Source organism: Thalia democratica, chromosome 8, assembly GCF_965202585.1.
Source record: "Thalia democratica chromosome 8, ktThaDemo2.hap1.1, whole genome shotgun sequence".
NCBI classification, from domain to species: domain Eukaryota; kingdom Metazoa; phylum Chordata; class Thaliacea; order Salpida; family Salpidae; genus Thalia; species Thalia democratica.
This window is the reverse complement of record NC_139172.1, coordinates 56249683-56273727: the sequence shown is the minus strand read 5'-3', so window position 1 is coordinate 56273727 and position 24045 is coordinate 56249683. Positions and strand designations below refer to the sequence as shown.

General features: G+C 26.2%; 1 protein-coding gene across 1 annotated transcript; it reads left to right on the top strand.

Annotated features, from left to right (window-relative positions):
• Positions 1-5352: 5352 nt before the first annotated feature.
• Positions 5353-23769, top strand: LOC145843327 (uncharacterized). Its single transcript, XM_082950788.1, has 14 exons — positions 5353-5508; positions 7075-7194; positions 8687-8769; positions 14551-14671; positions 15123-15340; positions 15764-15877; positions 16082-16182; positions 16555-16653; positions 17270-17423; positions 18117-18249; positions 18627-18665; positions 18870-19262; positions 22325-22329; positions 23668-23769. The coding sequence occupies exons 1-14, from the start codon at positions 5361-5363 to the stop codon at positions 23767-23769; spliced, it is 1830 nt and encodes a 609-aa protein (XP_082806914.1). The 5' UTR covers positions 5353-5360.
• Positions 23770-24045: the final 276 nt, after the last annotated feature.

Here is a 24045-nt window from a genome sequence, read left to right as displayed (position 1 = left end):
TAAAAAACATATTTGTAGTAGCTTTACAATATCTTTTTAATTTTGTTATACTATTTAACATATTTTTTAATTTAAAACTTAATTTCTAACAAAATGTAGACCCAAAAACATGTACTTTATAAGACCTGAAAGAAATTTTGAAAACCTGGATAAAAATTTCCAAAAATCAGTGGCCATTTGGTCCACAAAGTTTGGTGCAACAAACAATACTTTTAAATTGGGTTAATGCTAGATTTATCTCAAATATTTCATCAGTACTGCTATTTTTCAAGCCAGAGCCAAATATTGAATGACAAAAAAAAGGTCAAAATTTTTGGTCTTCAAACTTGGTGGGCAAAGAACCTTTTGGTTATAAAAACCCGGTACAAATAATAACATAATAAATTAAATATCATAAACTTTTCATAATGACAATTTAATCTTCAGAAACTTAAGAATTTTCAAGAACATACTTAAACTCAAGTTACTTAATACTGTTTATAAAACAACACAACAACACCATTTCAGTCAATTTATTTCTTAACACATATTAAACAAATCAAAAAACAATTTTATATCAGGGCAGAAGTTTGTAGTGTATTGTAATTTGAAGTAACTAAACTTGTATATGGACAACAAAATATTGTAACAAAATGTAAAAACCAATATTTTTTTTATGGTAGGCAATATTTTGGCTAAACTAGATTAGGAAAAACTAGGCGGAGCATTTCCTACTGGATCCAGTAAAAATCTGGTCAGATAATCCCTTTTTAGATCCGGATCCTATGTAGAAATTATGACCAGATCCACAGATACTAATTAAAAAACAATTTTCAAGTATGACATTTTAAGTTATTTTTTATTAAGTATTTATATTGCTATATTTATTAAAACTCCAGGCAGAGTTTTTAATAATTGTATACTGTAATAAATTAATTACTAAAAATTACTCGAGACATTTTAAGGTATCCAAATGGTGTGCCACTAGATAACCTAAAGGTTTTTTTGTGCACCAGTTCCTAGAACCAAATATTTTTGTGTTCAATAAACAAACAATATAAAACGCATCTTAAAACTTTTCCTAAACTTTGTTTAATTGTAAAGTTGAGCACTTTGACTGAAAACAATTGTCAATTACTTGTTGAAAAAAAAAACTTTTTGTTAATATTGATATAAGCAACTCATTGTTTATAATGGAAAATGTCATTTTTGACTTGTCCAGTGTTTATCAATGTCAGCGTGTCATAGGTTTAGAATCCATAGGTTTAGAATCGACAAATATATTATTGTTTATTGCACAACAAAACAAAAACGTTCAACATATTTGGTCCTGGAACCTGGTGCACAAAAAATCTTTTGGTTGTTAGTCTTGTCCAGAACCAGTAGATACCGTAAAATCATACTTAAAATAAAACATTTTGCTTTGGGTAATTTGACAAAAGAATATTCCAACTGAGTTTAAACAAAACACTAGGACAAATGGTATTGTTATTACTACACATAAGTTATAAAATAAATTTAATAAGTTATTTCAGTCTAACTCTTTGTTTTGTAAAAATTTGACTTGCACTTTCTGCGGCCTTATATCCCCGCACACCCACTAAAAGCTACTAACTATTAAATTAATCCGTAGTACTAACTATTAAATTAATCCGTAGTTTTAATTTTATAACGCAAGTTATTTTAAATGATATGTTTAGATAAAATTTCTTTAACACAAAAATTTAAAATGATATATAGTAAAATAAATAAAATAAATTAAAAGTAATTTTAATTTCATAAAAGTGCAGTCAAAACAGTTTCACCTCAATATCTGTTTTATTAATAATAAATTATCAGTGTCTTTTACCATAATAAGTTTTAATAGTTTTATATATTTAGTATGCATAATAGTCCTTGATACTTTTTAGACACCAGTCCATATTGTTTTTATGCAACTAAATTCCCACAAACTTTGATCTGAAGATAATAATTTCAAAATTATTTTCCAAATACACTGAAGTATGAAAATAACTTAAACTTAATTAATTTGCTGTTTAAAATACTATGAAAAACGTCTATTTCTAGTACAATTTTTTTTTATTTGATTAAGTAGTTGGTATTTAGCAGTAGTTTGTGGTAAGTAGTAGTAGTTTGGTAGTTATGATGTGACTTTGAAATGTATGTTTTTTATTTTTTACCATGGTTTATGTTTTATTTATGATACAAATATTTTTATTAAACTGTATATTTTGATAAATTGTGATAATAAATTTAGTTGGTTTTGTTGGTTGTTAAATAGTTATTTTTAGTTAAATTATACACACTTGTATACAAAATTTTTATAAAAATGTTTTTGAAAGTTTGAGTTTATTATATCATAAGAGATGTACGCAGAATTATATGCCTACTAAAATAACTTTTATAGGGTCTTTAGAAATTAGTTTTTACTCATAGGTTTAAAAATATTTAAATGTTTTCTTTTGAGTAGAAAGTACTGTTGAGTTGATAATGTACAAAAGTTTTATATATTTTTTATTTAAAATATAATTAATATACCTTTAACCTTAACGCGAAGTGGACCATGGGGGACTTTTGAGAAAAAGATTGGGATACCGAGCCTTAACTTATGTAACTCTAAATTTCTTGTTTATATTATCAGCTAGAGCTTAAGTAGTTGAAAGTTTTATATTTTTTTCTGTAATTCCAAATACTTGTCCATTATAAATTTTAATTATAAAATAAAAAAGCTTTTCTTATACTAAACCAAAAGCTTTTTAGGAAACAGTAAGCTTATGGGCGATTTGAATAAAAAAAACCTTAATTAAATCTTTGAAAATGATTTTAATAAAGATAAAGTATGTTATAAGGTAATCTTTGAGTTAAAACACTCTAGGTCAAGTCTAAGTTTGTGGGTTTTTAGAATGTTCCATAAGAGAGTTGTATAACCTTAATCAAAATAAATTTAGACTAAATGCTTAATTACATACTAAGCCAATTAAATTTAAGTACAGAATATTTTTTGTTTGGAAATCTTGAGTTCAGATTTATTTATATTTAGTAATATTTTTAAATTTCAAAATTATGTTCTTGAATATTCAAGTTCTAACAAAGCCATTGGTCAGGTAAGTAAATCAATTTTTAAGTAAGTCTGCAAAGTAACTCAGAGATAAATGATCAAAGTTGGAAAGTTCTATAGTTCCATTAAGGAAGGCGCAAATTAAAAAGGTTCAAAAGACTATTTAACTTAAAGTCTATTTTCTTAAATTTTTCAATTTTTGTTTTTAAAGTATTCAGTTTTATTTTTATAAGAAATATATCACTACAAATAATACTAATACCTCTTTTTCATCAAACAAAGCAAACATTAAAAGAAAAATATGGTCATAACTATTTTTAGTTCAAAATAAGTTGTTTTGAAAAAGAGCTCTTAATATTCCAAGGTTTATTTTTCTAAAGTTTTAGGTAAATTGCTTTAAAAGGATAGGAGAAAAATATTAAATATGAAATTGTCATTTTATTGTCTTTTTAATTGCTCTCTCTTTATAAAAATCTATTGAATTTTCAAACTTGGGTTTGTTATACAAAAAAAAAATACTGGTAGAAAATTTATTTCTGAATATAAAACTACCTCTATGAAAAAAATTACTTTTCTGTGGCCTTAGTTTTTTTTTATTGTCTTGTACCTAAGCTCTGTATAAAACTAAATTTTAGTTTTTAATTACTATTTATTTTATATACAAGTTTTTATATTTTAATTTTTTACTGTTCCCATAAACTCAGGCTGACCCAAGCTTGGTTATTTGCTTCAAATATATGCAACCCAATTACTAGTGCCCAGTTATGAACTAAAAAAGTTACAATTATTTGTATTATATTTCTTCCGCCAGAGTTGCCAAAAAACTTGGAAACCTGGAAAAACCTGGAATTTTAGAAATTTAAAAAAAAACCTGGAATTTTGAAAAGAGTCACTAAAAAACAGAAAAACCTGGAATTTTAAACAATTTTTACATGTTAAGTAGAAACATTTTGATTTGACACAAAAGATCTACCATATAGATAAAATATTTTTGTCATCATCAAAATTTTTTTATTAAAAACACATTTGAAGTAGCTTTACAGTATCTTTTCAATGTTTTTATACCTTTTAATACAGTTTTTTTTTACCTTAAACTTAATTAAAAACTAAAATATACCCAAAAATGTGTACTTTTGAAAACCTGGAGGAAATTTTGAAAACCTGGAAAATTTTTTTTCAAAAACATTTGGCATCCCTATTGCGCTGCCATTTTTATTTAATCAATTTAATTTTATTTAATCAATGTTACACTTCATTCTATAAGTAATTAAAGTTATCAATGTACAAACCTAAAGTTTTTTTCATTTATTTTATCATTTTGTAGTCATAAATATTACTTGAACAGTGTAAATAAAACTTAAATATTAAAAGTCAATGAAGTAAAAAATAACTTTAAATTAATGCTTATCATTAAAAATATAATAATTTTGTTTATTAAAGATGACAAAAATAAACCACCAGGAGACAATAACAAAGATATATTAAGTAGGTAATAAAAATTGATTGTTACAAATATGAACATATAAAGTAGTGTCAGGCAAGTCTAGCTGGCTTGTGGTTAAAAGTGAATTTAAGTTCAATTAAAAATTAAGTCAGTAAAATTGTTAATGCTAAAATTTAATTAATTTTTTGCTCTTTTTTATCTTTTTATCAAACAAATTAAAAAATTCAAGTACCACAGCAATTTTTAAAATTGTTTATTCATAATTTTATTGTCATAAAACTTGCATAAATATATTTAACAGGGTTGCTAAAAAACCTGAAATCCTGGAAAAACCTGGAATTTGACAATTTAGACTAAAAAAACATGGAAAAACCTGGAATTTTGAAAAAAAATCACTTTAAAACCTGGAATTTCAAACAATTTTAACATGTTAAGTAGTAAAATTTTGATTTGACTTTAAAAATCTATCATTCAGTTTATTTTTTGTCATCAACGTTTTTTTAAATTAAAAAACACTTTTAAAGTAGCTCAAAATAATTTGGCAACCCTGATTAAATAAAAAATAAAATAAATGTTGAATTTATAAATAGATTTTGCTTCAGATTAGAAGCATGTATTAAAGACAAATTTAATTGTTTTATATTTATATATTTGGTTAACACAGTTACAAAATATTGATGGGAAATACATATCAGGAAGAATGAATTAGAATAATAAAATAGAAAATACATGATTATATAAATTAGCTTAAACTTCAATTTGAAACATCTATCAAAAAAAATGTTTTGACTATGCATAGATATTTATTGCTAGATACTCTTTTTTGCACACTATTTTAAATAAAAAATTAATTGTCCACAACAGACTTCTAACTTAATTATGCAAACCAAATGCAATATGAAAGGGAAAAAGAATAGTAAGGTAACAAAAGTAGCTAAACCTCACAACCCAGAACTCTGCGTGTTTTGCAACCAATCCGAAGGTGATCCCTTCAAACTTGGAATTTTCTACCGACACAAGTTCAGTGGTAAGTCTTCAAATATATGCTGAAATAACAACTAAAATTATGACATTCATTGACAAACATCACGTATTAGTTATCAGTGTTGAAAATAATTTTACTGCCACTAGTTCTCAGGTAAGTCTTCATACATATGTTAAAATAATAACTAAAACTATGCAATTATTTTTCAAACACCTTCAGGTTAATTATCAGTTGTAAAAACAATTTAATTTTTAGAAATTATCAGATTAGTCTCATTCAGTTACACTAAAATGATAACTAGAAGACGAATTATATGATTTTTCTGTAGTGGTAATTTAAGTAAACTTGGCTTATTTTATGTGACATGTACAAAATACCTATTCAGAGATGATAAGAAAATTTTGAAACAAATAATGCAGTCATTTGAAACTAGTTTAATTTTGCTATGTAGTTTGATTAAAAATAAGAAAAATATTCAACTGTAAAAAAATTTTGACTGTTTGAACAAAATTTTGTTTCTGATTTTGTTCTGAAATGTATTTTTTACTTATAAAATTTTTACAAAACAGTAAGTTAGTTAAATGTTAAAAAATTCATGCTGTAGTAAACAAAATATCAAAAACTAAAGAAAAAATATTATAAAATTGATGTAAACTTTTAAGTTTAAATTTTTAACTGAAATGTTGTTAGAATATGTTAAACAAGAATACTGAAAAAATATCCATCAAAATGCAATGTATTACTAAAATGAATTTTATTGGGCAGTGGAAATTTATAAAGATTTTATTAAATTATTTTTGTGCTGCAATTGAAACTTTCAATTATTTTTTTTGGTGTTTGATCACAACTGTTGCTTTAAGTTTATCTAACTAAAAAGAAGTAACAAAAATAAGTATCTTGAAAACCTTTGCAAATTATTTTTTTATTTTAATTTATTTTGAAAGTTTCAAAGCAGTAGTATTCAAAGAAAGAAAGCAATTAGTTGGTAAATGTCTTTGAGAAACTTTTTTTTTATGAGAGATATTATATGCATTAATGATTATTGCCCAGAAATGCACGGATAATTTAAGAATATTAAAAACTTTTTCCATCTTTTGAGACATATATATATAAACTAAATATATGCTTTTTATATACAACTCTAAAAACTGGATATTAATGAATTTAGAAACAGTTAAATCTGTGAAAAATCATCAAAATTATCTTTACCAAGCTAGCAAAAGTTTAATGAAAAATTATAGATAAATATTGCATTTAAGCATGAAATAAAACTTTTGCTATTTGGTAAATATAAATTTTTTAACTCAATAAAAAGTTTTTAGAATTATAAAATTTTTGGTTTGCAATTCCACCACAATTACCTGGTATTTAAAAAAATACAAAAAAAAAAAAAAACTGTAAATAATATGTAAGACAATAAAGAAGTTGTCAAATTTAAAATTAGATCTTTTCATACAAAACCAAAACAAGTGTAATGTTTTTTTGAATGCAACTTTATAACTTTGTATTTCAAACTGCAATAAAAATATATTTTCAGGTTTAAAATTCCACCATAATTGTTTAGATTTAGGAAAATAATATAGTAATAATGAATTAAAATATATTCAGGTATGAGCTTCCATCACAACTGTCTGTTCTTCAGTTCTGGTTTGGTCCAGGTACATGATGCTAACATAAAAGAAACTGAAGATAGTATCATGGGGTTCTCCATTGAGAAAATTGAAGAGGGTAAGAAATTATAAAATTAAAAATATTGAAAAATATTTGGAATTAAAAATTTAGTTTAGGTTCTCCATTGAGAAAATTGAAGAGGGTAAGAAATTATATAAAGTAATTAAAATTATTGAAAAATACCTGAAATTAAAAATTTAGTTTAGGTTTTTTTATTGAAAGTATTAAATGTGGTGAGAATTATAAAACATTATCAGTTGGTATCTTAAAATACCTAAAGTTAATAATAATATTCTGGGCTTTTCCATTGACAGTATTAGAAAGGGTAAGAATTATAAGAAAGCTTGTTAAGTTGTTGAAAAAAAACTTAAGTTTGATAATTTTTTTAGGGTTTACAATTAGCTTGAAAAGGGTAAGGGTTATAAAAAAGTTTATTGAAAAAAGCCTAATTTTTTTAGATTTTTATTTTGGTTTTCAATTGGCAGTATTAAAAAGGATTCGTTTTTTAAAAAGTTAAATATTTAGGTTATCAATACTGAAATCAATGAAAATTAAGTTTAATTTCAACTATTTGTTTTTCCATTCGCACTAAAAATAGGGTTAAGTATAAAAAAGTTTTTTTTTATTTATACATAATAAACAGGGTTGCCACTCGGTCAGGAAATCAGGAAAATTTAGGATAAATAAAAAAAAAACAAAAGTCAGGAAAAGTCAGGAAAAAATGGGGAGTTTTGAAAAAAAGTCAGGAAAAGTCAGGAAATTAGATAAAATAAAAAAAAGTCAGATTTAGTCAGTTTAAATTTACAAAATTCCTTGTTTTTCAAAGCCTTCAAATGGTAAAAATTAATTAAAAATCCTTTAAAGTCAGAAAAAATTCCAAAATTTTCCTAGAAATTTACAAAATTATTTAACTTCCAATGCCTTCATCTGGTATAAATTAGTAAAATATCCTTTATAATGCTGCAAAAATTTTCTATTAACATATTGAACAGCTTTATATAGTTTCAAGTGTTAGATTATGTATTTTAGAATAAGTTTTATTTAAGAGTTTGATTTAGAAAAGTCAGGAAAATTTTGGTAAAAAGTCAGAAGAAGTCAGGAAAAGTCAGGAAATTTTTCTCAGCTTGATCAGTGGCAACTATAAATAAATATTATATTGTATTCAGGTACATTGTCCATTGGTTTTAAAAACAAAACAATTTATACTCACAAAACTGTTTCTAAACTGTGCAAATATGCTCACTTTGAACAATACAGTTTTAGATTACCTTTTAAATTTATAGATATCTTTACTACTTAGCCTTACAATTTGCTAGATGAACAAAAGTTAAGGTATTGCTTATTCACAGCAAAATTTTCAAAAACTAAAAGAAATACATGTTAGGGAGGTAACAAATGAAAAACAAAAACAAGTTTATCTGTTTGATTTTTTTATTATTATTTTTTTAAACTCCTTTACCAACAGGAATTGGTAAATATTTTAGTGAGATAACATACACAACTTTATAGAAAATAAACCATCAAGAAAAGTAAATATATTTGTGTACAGAACTTAAAAGAGCGTCGAGACTCAAGTGCTGCTACTGTAAGCGGACTGGTGCCTCCATCGGTTGCTTTGATAGATTGTGCAGGGTAAGTTAAATAAAGAAGAAAATAATTCGTTTTATTATATGGTAAATAATCAATTGGTGTTTTGAAAAAATTAGCTGCTTAAGTAGAGAAATCTTTAGAAAATTTATGTTATTCATAAGTAAAATATTCAGTTGGTTGCTTTGATATAATTTGTAGAGTGAGTAAATTTAAACAAATTGAAAAAATAAAAGTTGTTTTATTTATTTGTATAAATATTAAATTGGTTGCTTTGATGGATATGTGGGTTAAGTTAATTAAATAAATTAACAATATTTCAGCCAACTTATTTTATTTATAAGAAATTGTAACATTAGAAATTGTAAGGTTGGTATAAGAAATAAAGTAAATCTTCAATTAGTTTATAAAACGTATGTAGGATAAGTAATTGAAATAAACTAAAGAAAAACTTTGTTATTACATAAGTAAGAACTTAAAGTTTAGATGTAAGTTTAAAATTATTGAGTTAATAAGCAATTAAAACAAATAAATTATAAACTAAAAAGAAGTATTATTATACTTTGCTTTTTAATAATCAAAAACTCATTATAGGTTAAGCAGCTTTAATCTATATATAATCTATAACTAATGATTAAAACATTAGTTTAAAAAGATTATACGAAATAACATTTAAGTTTTTGTATTGGTCATTAGAATAATATGATAAGTAATTTCAATTCTAACAAAAACAATTTATACAACAAATAAAAGTAAATTTTGAGCATGTTGAGTATTTTTAAATAATAACAAAGTATTGAAAATTTTAAGAATTAATTATTTAAGTTGCAGCAACTAACAAAAGTTTAATTTACAGTTATAATAAAACAAAAATTCTACATCTTTAAATTTGACTTTGTTTTCTTTTTTGTTTATGCCAATTATTTTCATGAAAGCAGTAAATTTTATTATGCGCACTTTTTGTCATGCTCCGTTGATTTCAAATTGCAATACGCGATCTTTTTGTCATGCTCCAATGATTTCAAATTGTAATATGCAATCTTTTTGTCATGCTCAGATGATTTCAAGATGCAATGTGCAAACTTTTTATCTACGCTCCAATAGTTTCTGTCAATATGCATACTTTTCCAAGACGCTCCAATAATTTATGTGGCACGATTGCAGATAAAAAATGTGCAAAAACTAAAATCGCGCATTTATTAGTTGTTAGCCGATAAATTACTAACAATTTTTTCTAATTAATGTTAGTTAAGTTAATTGATGACAAGTAATGTTTTTACAATTGATTGTAAAACAAATATTATCGTTTTAAGTTATTTGATTTGTGTCAAGTAATTACCAAGTCAAGTAATTATTATCCCAGAATTCTATTTTTATCATTAAATTAAGGAAGTCATTAAATTTGTAAACTCAACAAAATTATTATAGCTGACGGGTCTACTTGTTGAAACTTATTTTTTTTTTAAATAATTCTATTTAAACGAGAAAAAGTTATTTAATCCTCTCCAATAAACTAAGGTTGATAATTAAGTTTTAGTCGATAACTTATATGTAGTAACCTACCACATCCAAGATCCGGAACCGGCCATCTTTTGCTTGGAACCGGATCCGGCCGGATCATAATTTAAAAAAAAGATCTGGAACCGGCCGGATCCTAAATTTAAATAAAGATCCGGACCGGAACTGGCTGGATCCTAGCTGAAATTCGGCCGGGTCCGGATCCAGTTAGTTCGGAAAGACTTTGTTTTCCGCGATCAAACTTCTTTTAGTTTTATATACTTAGATTATTGTGTTTTGAATATTATATATATGAAATTAGTCAAGCAAAACAGACTAATCAAACTTAAGTTAACAAATCATTTGTTGAAAATATGCAGGCACAAACTATACAGTAATTTATCAAAAACTATTAAGTTCTTATCTTAATTCTATCCATTATCAAACCTACTTTTTTATGAATATTTGAAAAAGTTTTGTAACAACAAACATTTTTATAGTTCCATTACAATAAATTTAGAATAATATGACTTGGTTCTTCTTTTAAATAAGTAATTATAAACAGGGTTTACACATGGTCAGGTTCATTCAGTGTAGTTTTGTTAGTTTAAAAACTTTAAAATTTCCGAAAACATATATTCTAGGTTTTAGTTCAAGTAAGATTTAGTTAAATACAATTTCTTTAATTCAATTTTTTATAGCCATATTTTCTCTAAAAACTTGAATTTTAATAATTTTGAAAAGTTAGAAAAACATTTTTAAGCATTTGAAAAAACTCAAGATGACTCAGTACAGTTTCATTGTCAAAAATATTTGCAACCCTGAAGAAATATAAGACTAATCATATAATCAATTTCTAACAATTAATATATTTCTCCTTAAATAATAATGTCAATTGCATGGAAGTTTTTCAACTTAAGTGAGGAAGATCCTTGTCATTCAATTACAGTCTTTTCAATAAACTCATTAAAAGAGGTAATGCTAATTCGCACAGCACTTCTTAATAAAGCGTTTGAATTCAAAACATCAAAGAGAAGTTTTAGAGGGTAGGAAATCATCGTCCAATGAAGCAGTCAGCGATATTTCGTCCCCAACTCCAAAAAAAAATTAAGCCAACAGCAATGATAGTTACCGCCTTGTAAAACAATGGAAAATAAACGATGAAAAAGCAACAAAACTTCATTGAAAAATTATGAACATGATTTCTATGGACAACCAACCATTTTCAATTACTAGCGATCAAGGTTCCATAGACCTGTTGACTGCTTTAAAACCAGGTGACTTGATTCCAAATACTATGTGCTTCACTAATACAATGCTTCCTCGGACTTATGAAAGTTTGAAGATAAAAATACAAACTGAGTCATTAGAAGCTTCGTTTTTGTCATTTATAAGTGACATATTGGCAAAATCGAAGACAAAGACACCATATCTTTAACAGCGCATTGGTTAAATGAAAAAACTTTGAGTACAAACACTATTGATATGGTATAATAAGTTAATATAAAACATATATATAAATTTTGATGTGTTATAGTTCGTTTAAAGTCTTAAAGACTTCAATTTGAATATTTTTTCCTCTTTTAGTTATGTTAAATAATGTAAAATACTACAAATACAGCTCATTTAATATTTGGTTACTAAAACTTAAATAGGCAGCAACTGTTAAAAAAAATTACGCACGACAATGCATTTATCGTGAAGGATGGTATGTTGATGTTGGAATCCTCTTGAGCACCCTGTTTGGTATGTTGATGTTGGAATTATCTTCAGCACCCTGTTTGGTATGTTGATGTTGGAATCCTCTTCAGCACCCTGTTTCATTCACACGCTTCACACCTGATAATTGAAGATTCACTGTTTTCAGAAATGGACATGAGTGTATTAATAGCCAAGTCCCGTCAAAATGTTGGCCACTTAAACCATTCTTCTACAGCGTGCAAGAATCTAAGAAAGGTCTTTCTAGGTTCATCAGTGTCAATTCAAAAAGCCTTGTTACTTGTGCAAGATGTTGAAACAAAAGATGGTTGAACTCAACCTGCCTAAAGCTGAAAGATAAGAAAAATTAAAAACAAAGAACTACGTGGCTAACAACAAATTTAGACCCGATAATATTTTTACAGCTGATGAATGGAAAATTGTTAGCCTCCTTAATAAACTGCACAAACCTTTTTATATAGTAACACAGAAGTGTAGTAAAAACAACGCATTGCTGTCAAGTGTAATCCCGCATGCAGCAGTACTAAAAAGTTTTTTAATTGTAAAGCTAATAGTCCACCAGGTCTAGATCAAAGAATTTCTACAACCTTGGCAGAATATAAAGATGAGGCTTTTGAAAGACGGTTTATACTACTAATAACAGCACACGAATAAACCTTCATGATAACGACTTGTTTTTACTCACAACAGCTGTTGATCCACGGTATCGACTTGACTTTTTCCCTGCTAATCTCAAACAGAAGGTTTTAAGGTTATTGAAATCACAAGTAAAAAATCATAGTTGTTATTAGAGTGGTCAAAGTGTTCAAGTTCCTCTAGTACCGCCTAATTGACGATATAAGCTCAAACACCTGAAAACGATGTTCTCAAAAATTTTTTTGTTCCTTATTCTTCATTTGATTCGGAAAGAAGTGCAATCACTCAAGAAAGTGAGCAACAAGATTCAGTTGATCAGGAAATTGAGACAGAAATTAAGGCTTTCTAGCTGAAGAAAATTTATCTGCTGAAGAAGTTAAAGAAACTGAAGTCTTGTTTTGGTGGAACCTAAAGAAGGTATTTTTCGGCACTATTACATTCTGTTTATTCTGAAAGGCCAATTTAGAAGCTGGTTACTTGTACGAAGAAAATCAGAATCGGTTGCTTTCATAGTTCAGAATCGATTTTCCGGCAAAAAATTTTTCTTAACAACAACCAGAAAAAACAAGAATAGGTTTTTTTTAGCTTGATTGCGTTGATAAGAGTAAATGTTATTTACTAAATTACTTACTATTGTATATGTAAACAGTTGCTAATAAACTATCAGAAAAAAAACTTTGTTCTTTTTTAAAGCATTTTAACATTTAGTTTTTACGTAGTTTTCTTTTACGTCATACAAGTACAAAATTCAAAATTAGTCGTATAAGTAGCTTGAAACTTAACATTTAAACTAAGAATTTGTACAGGTAGATTTTTTTTTTGCAACTTTCTTTTTTCCAGTGTTCAAATAAACCATTTAGACAATAACATTGTGTTGTTTTTAACAAAATATTTGTATTAAAATTTTTCACTAATTAATGGTGTTATAATAATAAGTTTTATGATTTTTTTTCTATTGAAACTACATGAAACTTTAAACATTTAGGATCCGGAACTGGATCCGGCCGGATCTTAAACAGTGGACCTGGTAGACTGGTTAAATGTTTTAAAACAATATTTAATGCGAGTTACCGTATAAATAAACTTTTAAAATATTTATCTGTTAAAATCAAACAAACGTTAACTGGGTTTTGTGCTTAAAAAAGAATAAGTTATCAAATTTAACTTGGATAGGTATTTAATTAAACAGAATATTTATTGTAAGATTTATTTTGTACATGCGCTTCTCTTAAAAGATATATGAATTGAGTTTTTGAATTTTTTTAATGAAATAACTACTATCATTTCAAACCTTTACAGCTTAAGCAGAGAGTATTTATCTATTTAAAACAGTGAATTACCTAAAAACCCTAACGCTTAATTTTTTCATAAAAAGATCGAAAAATAAATTTTATTTGTTTACCAAAAATATTTAAAACTAAGGATAATTTTTTATGGTTTACCTAATAATCAACTCCTATTCGATTTGTGTTAAATTTGTTTAAATATTTTCTTAAAATAAGTGGCATAATTTAATTACCTTAATTGTTTCAATTCTTTTGTTTTTGAGTGTCAAATTAAAATTTTTTCTATATTTTAAGCAACATGTGCCTAAAAATAATTTTTTTTCTATATATTCTTATTTGTAGTAATTTGAATTGCGCGTGCATGTTTTAATTGGCGCGCCTCGAAATATATATAATTACATTTTTTTTTTCATGCAGAACTAAAGTCTACACCATTACTCGGCATAATTAAAAATTAAATATAAATAAGTAAATTAAAACAGAGCTTATGTCATTTCCTTTTTGTACAAGCCACAAATTACTGTTTCATTTTCAAACGACATCATTGTTTAAATAACAAATATTATTAAATTGTACACAATAGTTAATTCAAATCTTCTATTATTATCCTTGTGGAAGATATTACAAATTAATTTTTATTTTTGCATTAAATACTAATTAAAACGACAATAAACAACAAAAATAACAGAGTTCCTTCCACTATCCCTGCGGGAGGTCGCACAAATCCTTGTTCAACTTCACAGGGGATTACGCCACGTTTTGCGCGAGGCACAGAACGCGACCCCAGTTCTTCGTCGACCACCCCGAATGTATGTTTCATTGTTTATTTTAAATTAAATTAAAAACTCATGAAAAAGTTTAAAATTTTTGTTGTTAAGATTGATATTTTCTATGTTAGTCTTTTAACTTTTTAAATGTTCTCCGAATGTAAGTTTGATTGTTTTGAAAACTCAAGTGTTTTACAAAAACTTTTTTTTATATAACCTTAACTGTGAAATATGTCTTGATAAATCTCAAATTAAAATTGTAAATAAATAAAACTTTTTGTTTTAAGTTGCACTAAGTTTGAAAAGTTTAAAATATTGAACACAAAAAGTGTTCAGCTAACGATTTCACAACAGCTTTAAAAAATCAAGTTATTCCCAACTTACTAGTAAGACCATCAGTTTTGTATAAATTTTTTCAAGAGTTCATTTTATTTGATTTTTGATGCCAATTTTGTGATAATTTAATATTAAAATAACCCGAATAAAATTTCAGTCGTCGACCAAATAAGGCCCGGCTCGATGGACGCGGTGCCAGCAAGACGACAGAACAGAAGACCTGTGAGCAAAAAACCTGGAAAACCTGCCCGCAAGGTTGCCGAGAAACCTGATAATCCTGACGGGAACCCCTCGGATTGTCAGGATGTTTCAGAGAAACCTTCCAGGGACTCAGGAATATCGGAGGATCTCCAACCTCCTCCACCTCCTCCCAAGGTATTTGATTATTTTGAATTGAGAAATACTTATTAATATTAGAATATATGTTCTACCAACGTTTTCGTTTGTAGGTAAGGTTGAATGAAACACTTACACAATTTAAAATGTACTAAAAAAAAAACCTTTGAAAATTTAATAATAAATTTATAAAAGTAGTAAGTTCTGAGTGTTTTAATTAATTTATTAAAATTAATGAGTATTATTATTATTTTTGAATGGTGCACAAAGCAGTATTAATAAGTCCACTTAAAATGAACATAACCAACAAAAACCTTTTTTTAATTTTAAAATAGTTTCTTATTTCAAAACAATTTTTTTGTCGTGTTAAAGTTTCATCTCAGAAGTTTGTTCGTCAATACAAAGTAATGACAACGGTTTAACGTTAATTTAGTCTCATAAAAGGTAATTTTCCCTGAACAGAGAGAGTGTTACGCTTGCATGGAGGAGATGGTCGGACCGTTCGAGGAATGCTCGGTTGTTTTGACCGAATGCTGCAAAAATGTGTGGGGACATTACCAGTGCTTCCAAAAGCAGGTATTTGTTTTTACAGTATTAGCGAATTGTATTTATTTTAATATTTGTAAATTATATTTGTTATATTTAATGCTGCAAAAATGTTTGGGGACATTACCAGTGCTTCTAAAAGCAGGTATTTGTTTTAATGTTAGCGAATTATCTGTTATATGAAGAAAAATTAAATAATTCAAAAAGATTAAAAATAATAACAAATATTTCCAGGCGATCCAGAGCGGTTCTTATCATTTCAGATGTCCCGGATGCAACAACAAAGAGGAATTCACCAAATTCATGTCCCAACTAGGACTTCATATTCCTGAGCAGTCAGTTTTAATTTAATATTTAGATTAATTGTTTTGCCATTTGTACAAATGTTTCTTTCAGCTTTAAACTTTTATAAACTGTCAGCTGTAAGATTAAAACTTTTTAGTGTTTTTGCACGAAACTTTTTAGACTCAATTAAAAACTTTTCACAATTTAAAAAGTAATCAAAACCTGGATTCTGATAAAAGCTTTGTTTTTACAAAGTAACAAACAAAATTTTTTTACAAGTTTAAAAAATTTTTTGACAAAATCGACATGCAAACTAGTTGAATAAAAATTTCCTAAACCAATATCGACATGCAAACTAGTTAAATAAAAATTCTCTAAACCAATATCGTCATGCAAATTAGTTAAATAATTCCCCTGAACAGAGACGCGAGTTGGGAGAACGAGTTGGACAGATACAGGGATCATTACGAGGGCCACGGAAGATGCGATGTTGAGGATTGCAAGTGCAAGGAAGGAAGAGAGTTAGTTTTTATTAAAAAATAAAATCGTGTTTTGACAATCTCGCTAAAGGCACAATGGCGCGCGTTATAAGTGGAGTACAGTTACTTTGATTTTGGAGATTTTAAATAGTTAAAACAGTTTACAAACAGGGGAGAGGATTAGTTAGTTTTCGTTTTTAACAATTTTATGATAAAAAAGCACAAAAAATCTATCATGTAAATAAAATATGTTTTTTTATCACAAAACATATTTAAAGTAGCTTTAGGTTATCTTTTCAATGTTTTTAAACTATTCAACACGCTTTTTCGTAACTTAAACTTAACTTTAAAGTAAAAATAGACCTAATAATGAGTACTTTTAAAAATCTGGAGGAAATTTATAAAATTTACCCAAAATATTGTTGTAACCCTGAATCTCGCTGAAGACAGAATGGCGCGCTTGATGCATGGAATGTAGTGTCTTAAAGTTTTTGTAGAAACTAGAAAAAAAACTATTTAGTTCTGCTGGCGAAGATCTGAATAATAAATCTTTAGACATAATCCAATGAGATCTTCCAATCTTTGTAGAAATTAATTTTAAACTTTCAACTAAAATATCTTTGTAGAAATTAATTTTCAACCCAATATATCTTTCCAGACACAACGCGTCGCGGGGGAAGTGGAAGATAGTGAAGTGCGATCTTTGCGGATCCAACGGGGTCCACATCGGGTGCAGCGGTGACCCCAACTTCCACTCGGAATCCTTCTACTCTTGTCCCGTCTGCTTGGAGGTCAACGGGGGGTTGGAAAAAGTTTGTACAATTATATTTGTTTGATTGATTCTTACACTCTTTATGTTGAAACTGTTGTTTTTGTACCAATTTTTTTAACAGTATGATTTAATAAGGGTTATTTGTGTATTTTATTTATAGAAAAATAATTTCTGGTAATTTTTTAAACTATACATTCATCATATTGAACCATAATAGTATATGATTGCAAATATCATATATATATATATATAAAATAAGGTTAATGTTTAAACTTAAACACTTTCAACTGAGCCCACTTGAAGGGCTTTTAAATAATTTATTGAAATGGCGATTTTAAAAACTCTGGAACACATGTTTCATAAAGCTTTAATTTTTCATAAAGCTTTGATCATCAGCCAGTTAAATTCAAAATCAAAAAAAAAATATATATATATATAGAATTAAGTTATTTAACTTAATAAATTAAATTTTTCACACAAGTGAAACCTTTATATATATATATATATATATATAAATGTATTTGGAATCGTTTGGATTGTTGTAAACACTTTTGGATCATTGTAAAATACATTTCACTATGTTACTTACTATCTTGTATAAATTTTAATTTATATTTTTCAACAGTGTTTGCGGCTGGCGTTAAAACTTTTTAACAGTGTTTTAAAGCAACAAATCATATTAAATAATATTTATTTATTGTTTCGTTTATTAAATTGTTTATTTTTTCAACAGTGCCTGCAGTTAGGACTCGACATCGAAGTTCTGGATGAAAAAGACGTTGCCAGGCTGAGACAGGGAAAAAAAGTGGAAGTAACAAAAACCAAACCCGCCAAAGAGCGACCCGATAAACCCTCTACCTCAAAAGGTTCTAATTTAAATTAAATACTAAAGTATGTCAGGGCTTTTTGAATAAAATTAAATAAAGAAAAAAAATTAATAGGTACTTTTTCAGGTTTCCTTTTAGAACATATTGGTATTTCGAAAAAAAAAAGATTTTTGATGACTACTAAATATTTTTTTGTTATTTAGTTATAAATAAACAGTTAAAAAAAACTAATAAGTAAATGTACTTGGTTTTTTTATAATGTACATTTGATAATTGAAACGAGAGTAAATTAGGTTATAAGTGGTTCAATTCGATAAGTTTTTATTTTTGTAAATAATTTGGCACAAATAAACTTCATAAACAGTTATTCAAAATATAAATGATAAATTAATATTTTATTTTAATTTATATTTTAGACCAGCCTTCGACTTCAATTGCCGCACCACCATCAACAGGTTTGAATTGAATATTTTGTAAACATTTGTTAACATAATTTAACATTAATTGCTGTTAAAAATAAGGAATCACTGACTAACAATTCTCAATTATTACTTATATTCTATTAATTCTCAATTATTATTTAACCATATAGTGCTACATTTATGAGATTAAAATACGAAAATACTGATAAATAATTCACATTAAACTTTATATTTCAGCTCCCGACACATCATCAGCACCGCTCTCGAGCACGTCCGTAACTCCATCGCCTCTATCGCCACCTAGTGCTGTCTCTCCATCACCACCTAGCGCCGCGCCCGTAACAGCTGACCCCGTATCTCCTCCTCCAACCAGCATTTGTTCCCCCCGCCCCTCCACTATTCCTGCTGCTCCCACCAACATCGCTTCACCCTGCGCTTCTTTCACCGGATTGTCTTCTGTCGCCTCGGTGGCGTCTCCCTCCTCCACCATTCCCTCCCAACTATCTTCGCCTTCCCAAGCACCCTCGCCCTCCCAAGCACCATCTCCTTGCACCGGGCCTTCTCCTTCTCCGGTGTCATCAGATTCGTGTGAGTCTTCCGCGATCGAGCTTGCATCGTTGACTTCGGAAAGTTTGTTTTTCGTTTTTCTTTTTTTTTTTTGAAGCATGCTTTTTGTTGAGTAAATTTTAGATTTTCAGGTAAACTTTGAAAGAAAAATTAAGTTACTTTTTAATTCTAGGGTCCTTCAGGGTTGCTAAAAAACCTGGAATCTGAGAAGTTTTGAAAAAAATACTGGAGTTATGAATAATAGTAACGAAAAGACCTGGAATTTTGAACAAAATCACTGAAAAAACTGGTAATTAAACAACATTTACATGTAAAGTAGTAAAGTTTTGATTTGGCACAAAAATCTATCGTATTGATAGATTTTTTTGCCAATATTAAAAATACTTAATTAAAAAACTCATTTTAAGAAGCTTTAAGATATCTTTCCAATGTCGTTATATTGTTTAACACAGTATTTTACCTTAAACTTAATTTTAAACTAAGGATAGACCCTAAAACGTGTAATTTTAAAAATCAGGAGAAAATTTGCCAAAAACATGGGCAACCCTAATCTCTTGTCAGTTTGGTTTCATTTAAATAACAAACATAATCTTTGTAAGATAAGTATTTGATTGTTTTATGTTAAAAGTTATAAAATTCATTTCAATAGTTAATTTCAAGATTTACTTTATTCATGTTCAAAAATTAATTGTTTTAATTATATTCATTGTATTTTTAATTAGTTACTTATATAATCAACTTTATTATATATTTCTAGGTATGATTAGATGGCTTCAATTAAAAATAGGTATTATTTTTAGTTTTCTTTTGTTTTTCTTCTAACTAAGTTCTCTTTTATATTTCCTTTGTATCTTAAAGTTTTTTTTCTTTTTTTTTTATATATAATTGATAATGTGTTATGAAATTTGTATGCTGTGAAGAGTTTAATCAAATTAACAAGTTATTCAATCATATTATTTCAGTTGCATGTTATTGATTAATATGTTTGATTTTCCTGTAATTATTTATTTAAAAGTTTTATCTTATAACTCGATTTAAAAATTTTTCTATAAACTTTTTACAGTTTTGACGGTATACTAAAATAAGAAAGACCTATTAAAATAAATTAAAAGATTTGATTAAATAAAGATTTATTTAATCACTGACGAGGTCTTTGACCGAAACTTAGTTTGTAAAATAAATTCTTAAAAGAATAAATTCATACTTGAAATAAATATTAATTAACATTTGTGTTAGTTTGTAAATTTAAATAAAATTACCATACGTACACACTTATACAAATCTAAATTATGACAAGAATGGTTTGGACTTCTAGAAGAAAATCAGAAAGCTTTTCAATTTTTGTACATCAAAATGTTAACATTAAAAAAAGTTTGAATTGTTGAAAAAGTTGCTAATTGTATCTGGATGATAAATATTAAGTGGGCAATACAAACTTGCAGAGTTGAAATGCTGCCCAATTAAGATATTATTTTACTGAGAAAATTAATGAACTGTAAAGAAAAATTAAAAGTTCAATTCTGAAAATTCTGAAATATGGAGTTTTTTTTTGTAACCAATTTTCTGTTTCATTAATAATAATATTCGTAATAAAAAATATATTTCTGCTACATTTTTGTACGGTTAGTTAATTAAAGTTGTTAATATATATATTACAAAAAGACTCTATTGGGAATAAGTATTTTATTTTACAAAGAAATATTTCACAGCTCCAAGTTAACTTTTAATTCAAATTTCAGTATAAATTTTATATTTATTTTATTTAAATGTAAGACATTTAAATAATAAGCTGTACCATTTAAACTTTTAATTTGTTTAATTATTTAAATTATTAGCCAGACAGCTAATTTTGTACTTATAAATTTTAAGGCATGAAGCATAAACATTGATAATAAACTTTCATGAAAATTTTATACAAAAGTTAAGAAACAAACCACAAAAAGAAAGATAAATTTTTCTTAAGTCTAGAGGTTATAATAAGACAACAATATTTTTTAAGTACTTCACATGTGGTTAGGTTAAAACACAAATATTTTATAAGATATTTTCCATGAATAAAGGAGAAAATTTTTTTACTTCATTCTTAGAAAATGTAAAATTTTACAATAAATTAAGCATTAAAAAATTTAATGTTTAAATAAAAATTATCATAAAGTAATTTATTCTCATTCTTTTAAGGCTGATCAAAATAACCAAATATTTTATTAAGGTTATAACATGCGTGGTTGACATATAAAACAATATTTATTTCTAATTGTTTGCATAGAAAACAGCATACGTATAAAAATAAACTTGTTTGAACTTTTTCATTTAAACTGAAAAATATAAAGTTACCTTTTTTTATTTATTTACTTTTTAGGTTATAAAATCATGGGTGGGTATATCAAGTTTATAAATCTTCTTAATCGATTATGAATAAGCTCATAATATTTATTTAAACTATTAGGATTGAATTTAATAGAAGCATAACTGTAGTTAAAGCAATTTGTATAAAAACAAATTAGTTGTATGAATTAGCTTTAATTGGATTAACTGACAGTTTAAATTTGTTTGAAAAGGTATAAAAAAATAAAACATATTTATAATTTGTTTGAGTTTACAGAAAGTAATTAAAACAAATAAAAAACATTAGCTAAAGTTATACGCTGTATTTTTCTGGAAACAGCGCCACCTATAATGATGTTTTTTTTTCTCTTTTTTCTAAAAATTGTAAATTTTTCTTACATTGTTGTTGTTGTTCGAGCTTTGCAGAGCGTTCAACTTTCAAGTTTAAAGTTTAAGCTTTTGTTTTCGACAGCATCTGTTTTTACGAAAGTAGCATTTAGATAGCGTTTGATTTGAAAGTTCAGGATGAATTTAGGTAAAATAATAACTGAAGGAAAAGTTCAAGAAATGTTTTTAGCTTGCTTACTAAAACCGCTGTTTAATTACGTGTCTTTTTATGTTTCCTTTACAAGTTTTTCAATTAAGATAAACGTAATATAAGTAAAATTTAGTTTGGTTTGTTTCACAGATGTTTTTGTTTGAAGTTTGTTTCTTTTTTTTTGTTCGAGCATGTTTTTTTATATGTTTGTTATGTTTATATAATTTTAGTTCAAAAAAATTATACAAACATTTATTTACAGGTCAGGTATGAAATTTGTTTATATTTGTTTGTTGATTAGCATGATTAAAAAAAAATAAATCTTTGAAAATATATATTCAAACAAAAGTTTGATGTTTATTGTTAAAGTTTAACATTTTAAAACTAAAAATTGACAGAAAAAACTAAGCCATAAAATAGTAAAGAATAATTTAGAATCTGAACTAAAAACTATTAGAAAAGTTTAAAAAACAAAATACGTAATAAAACAAATATTTACACACAGTTAAATTTTATTGTTTAAACTCAACCACAACAATAAGTTGTTTCGTTTAAAAACTTTTAATTTATTATTTAAACAGATAAAAAATAAATACAGTATCTAATAAAAATCCTTAAAATGATAAAAAAGTTAGTTATTGATTATGATGAAATCAAGTTATTATTAGTCAATTAATTGAAGTTTAAATCACAATAAATTAGAAAAAAACAATTCAAAAAATAATTTGTTTTTAAATTTTGTTAAAATAGTCAAATTTAACCTTTACTTTTATTTCAAAACTTAAATTGTTTAAACTATTCGAATTTGAACAAAAAAACTAGGTTTTCAACAGAACTAATTTTTAGTTTTATAAAAACGTTCAAAGTTAGACTTTGAAATTTATTAAATGTTTTCTTACAAAGAAAATTTGTAAATCAAAGTTTCATACAACTATATACTAACAGTGCATTTAAAATTTTGTGTAAAAGTATTTATTACGTCATATTCTAATTAACACTTCATCAATTGTATAGAAAAAATACAAAATCATTCGTGCATGTCGCGAAAAATACACTTAACCACAAAAATTATGTAATTTGTGTGAAGAAATTACTAACTAAAAATTTGTTGTTTGTTCTATTCGCTTGCTTTTTAATACAATGTAGGCAGAGTTCATTTGGATATTTTAAGTTGTTTTTTTTATTTAAGTATATTTTTTACAAATTACTTATTTCAACTAACAGACTTTAGTGACTTATAATTTTTTTTTTTTGAAAACTTTTTGATATTAGTTCGAAATTTTAAACTTTACTACAACTAGCAAAATGTGTGAAATAAAAAAGTTGTGTTAATTGATTTATTTAATTTCTAAATTCTCTAAACGTCTTAAACACTTAATTACGCAAAAAAAAAAGATAAATAAAAAATGAACATTTTAAAGTTTTTATAGTATGTTTAGGTACAAGGTTTTATTTTCTAGCTTTTTATACTGTTATGTTATGTAAAATTTCTTTCAGAGACAAACTAAATTAAGGTAGAAAAACATTTATTTTGAGGTAAGTAAGTATAATATATTAGAATAAACATTAAGTTGAGTATTGATAACATTTTGTTTAGTTTTTCAGATCAGTTACAAAGATAGACAGCTTAAAGTTGAGAGAGAGAGAAAAGATAATGAGATTTTAGTTTTAAAAGAAGATGAGATAGAAAGATGTAGTAGAATTTAATACTAGTTGAAATAATTAAGTTTTTGTATGGAGAAAAATGTTATTATTAATTTTAAATAAAAGAGAAGTTAGAAGTAGCAGATTTAAGAGTTTATTTTTGATGTTTGAAAGTAAATTTTTTTTGCAGAGTTATGTTAAAGTAGTTGTAAGTTCATATAATATAAGTTATCTGTTTTTAAAATAAAGTCTGTTTGTTTTTAGCTTATAAACACACCTTTTTTGAATATATATTTATACTGTCTATAGATTGTTTTTATACTTTAGTTAGAATAAAAA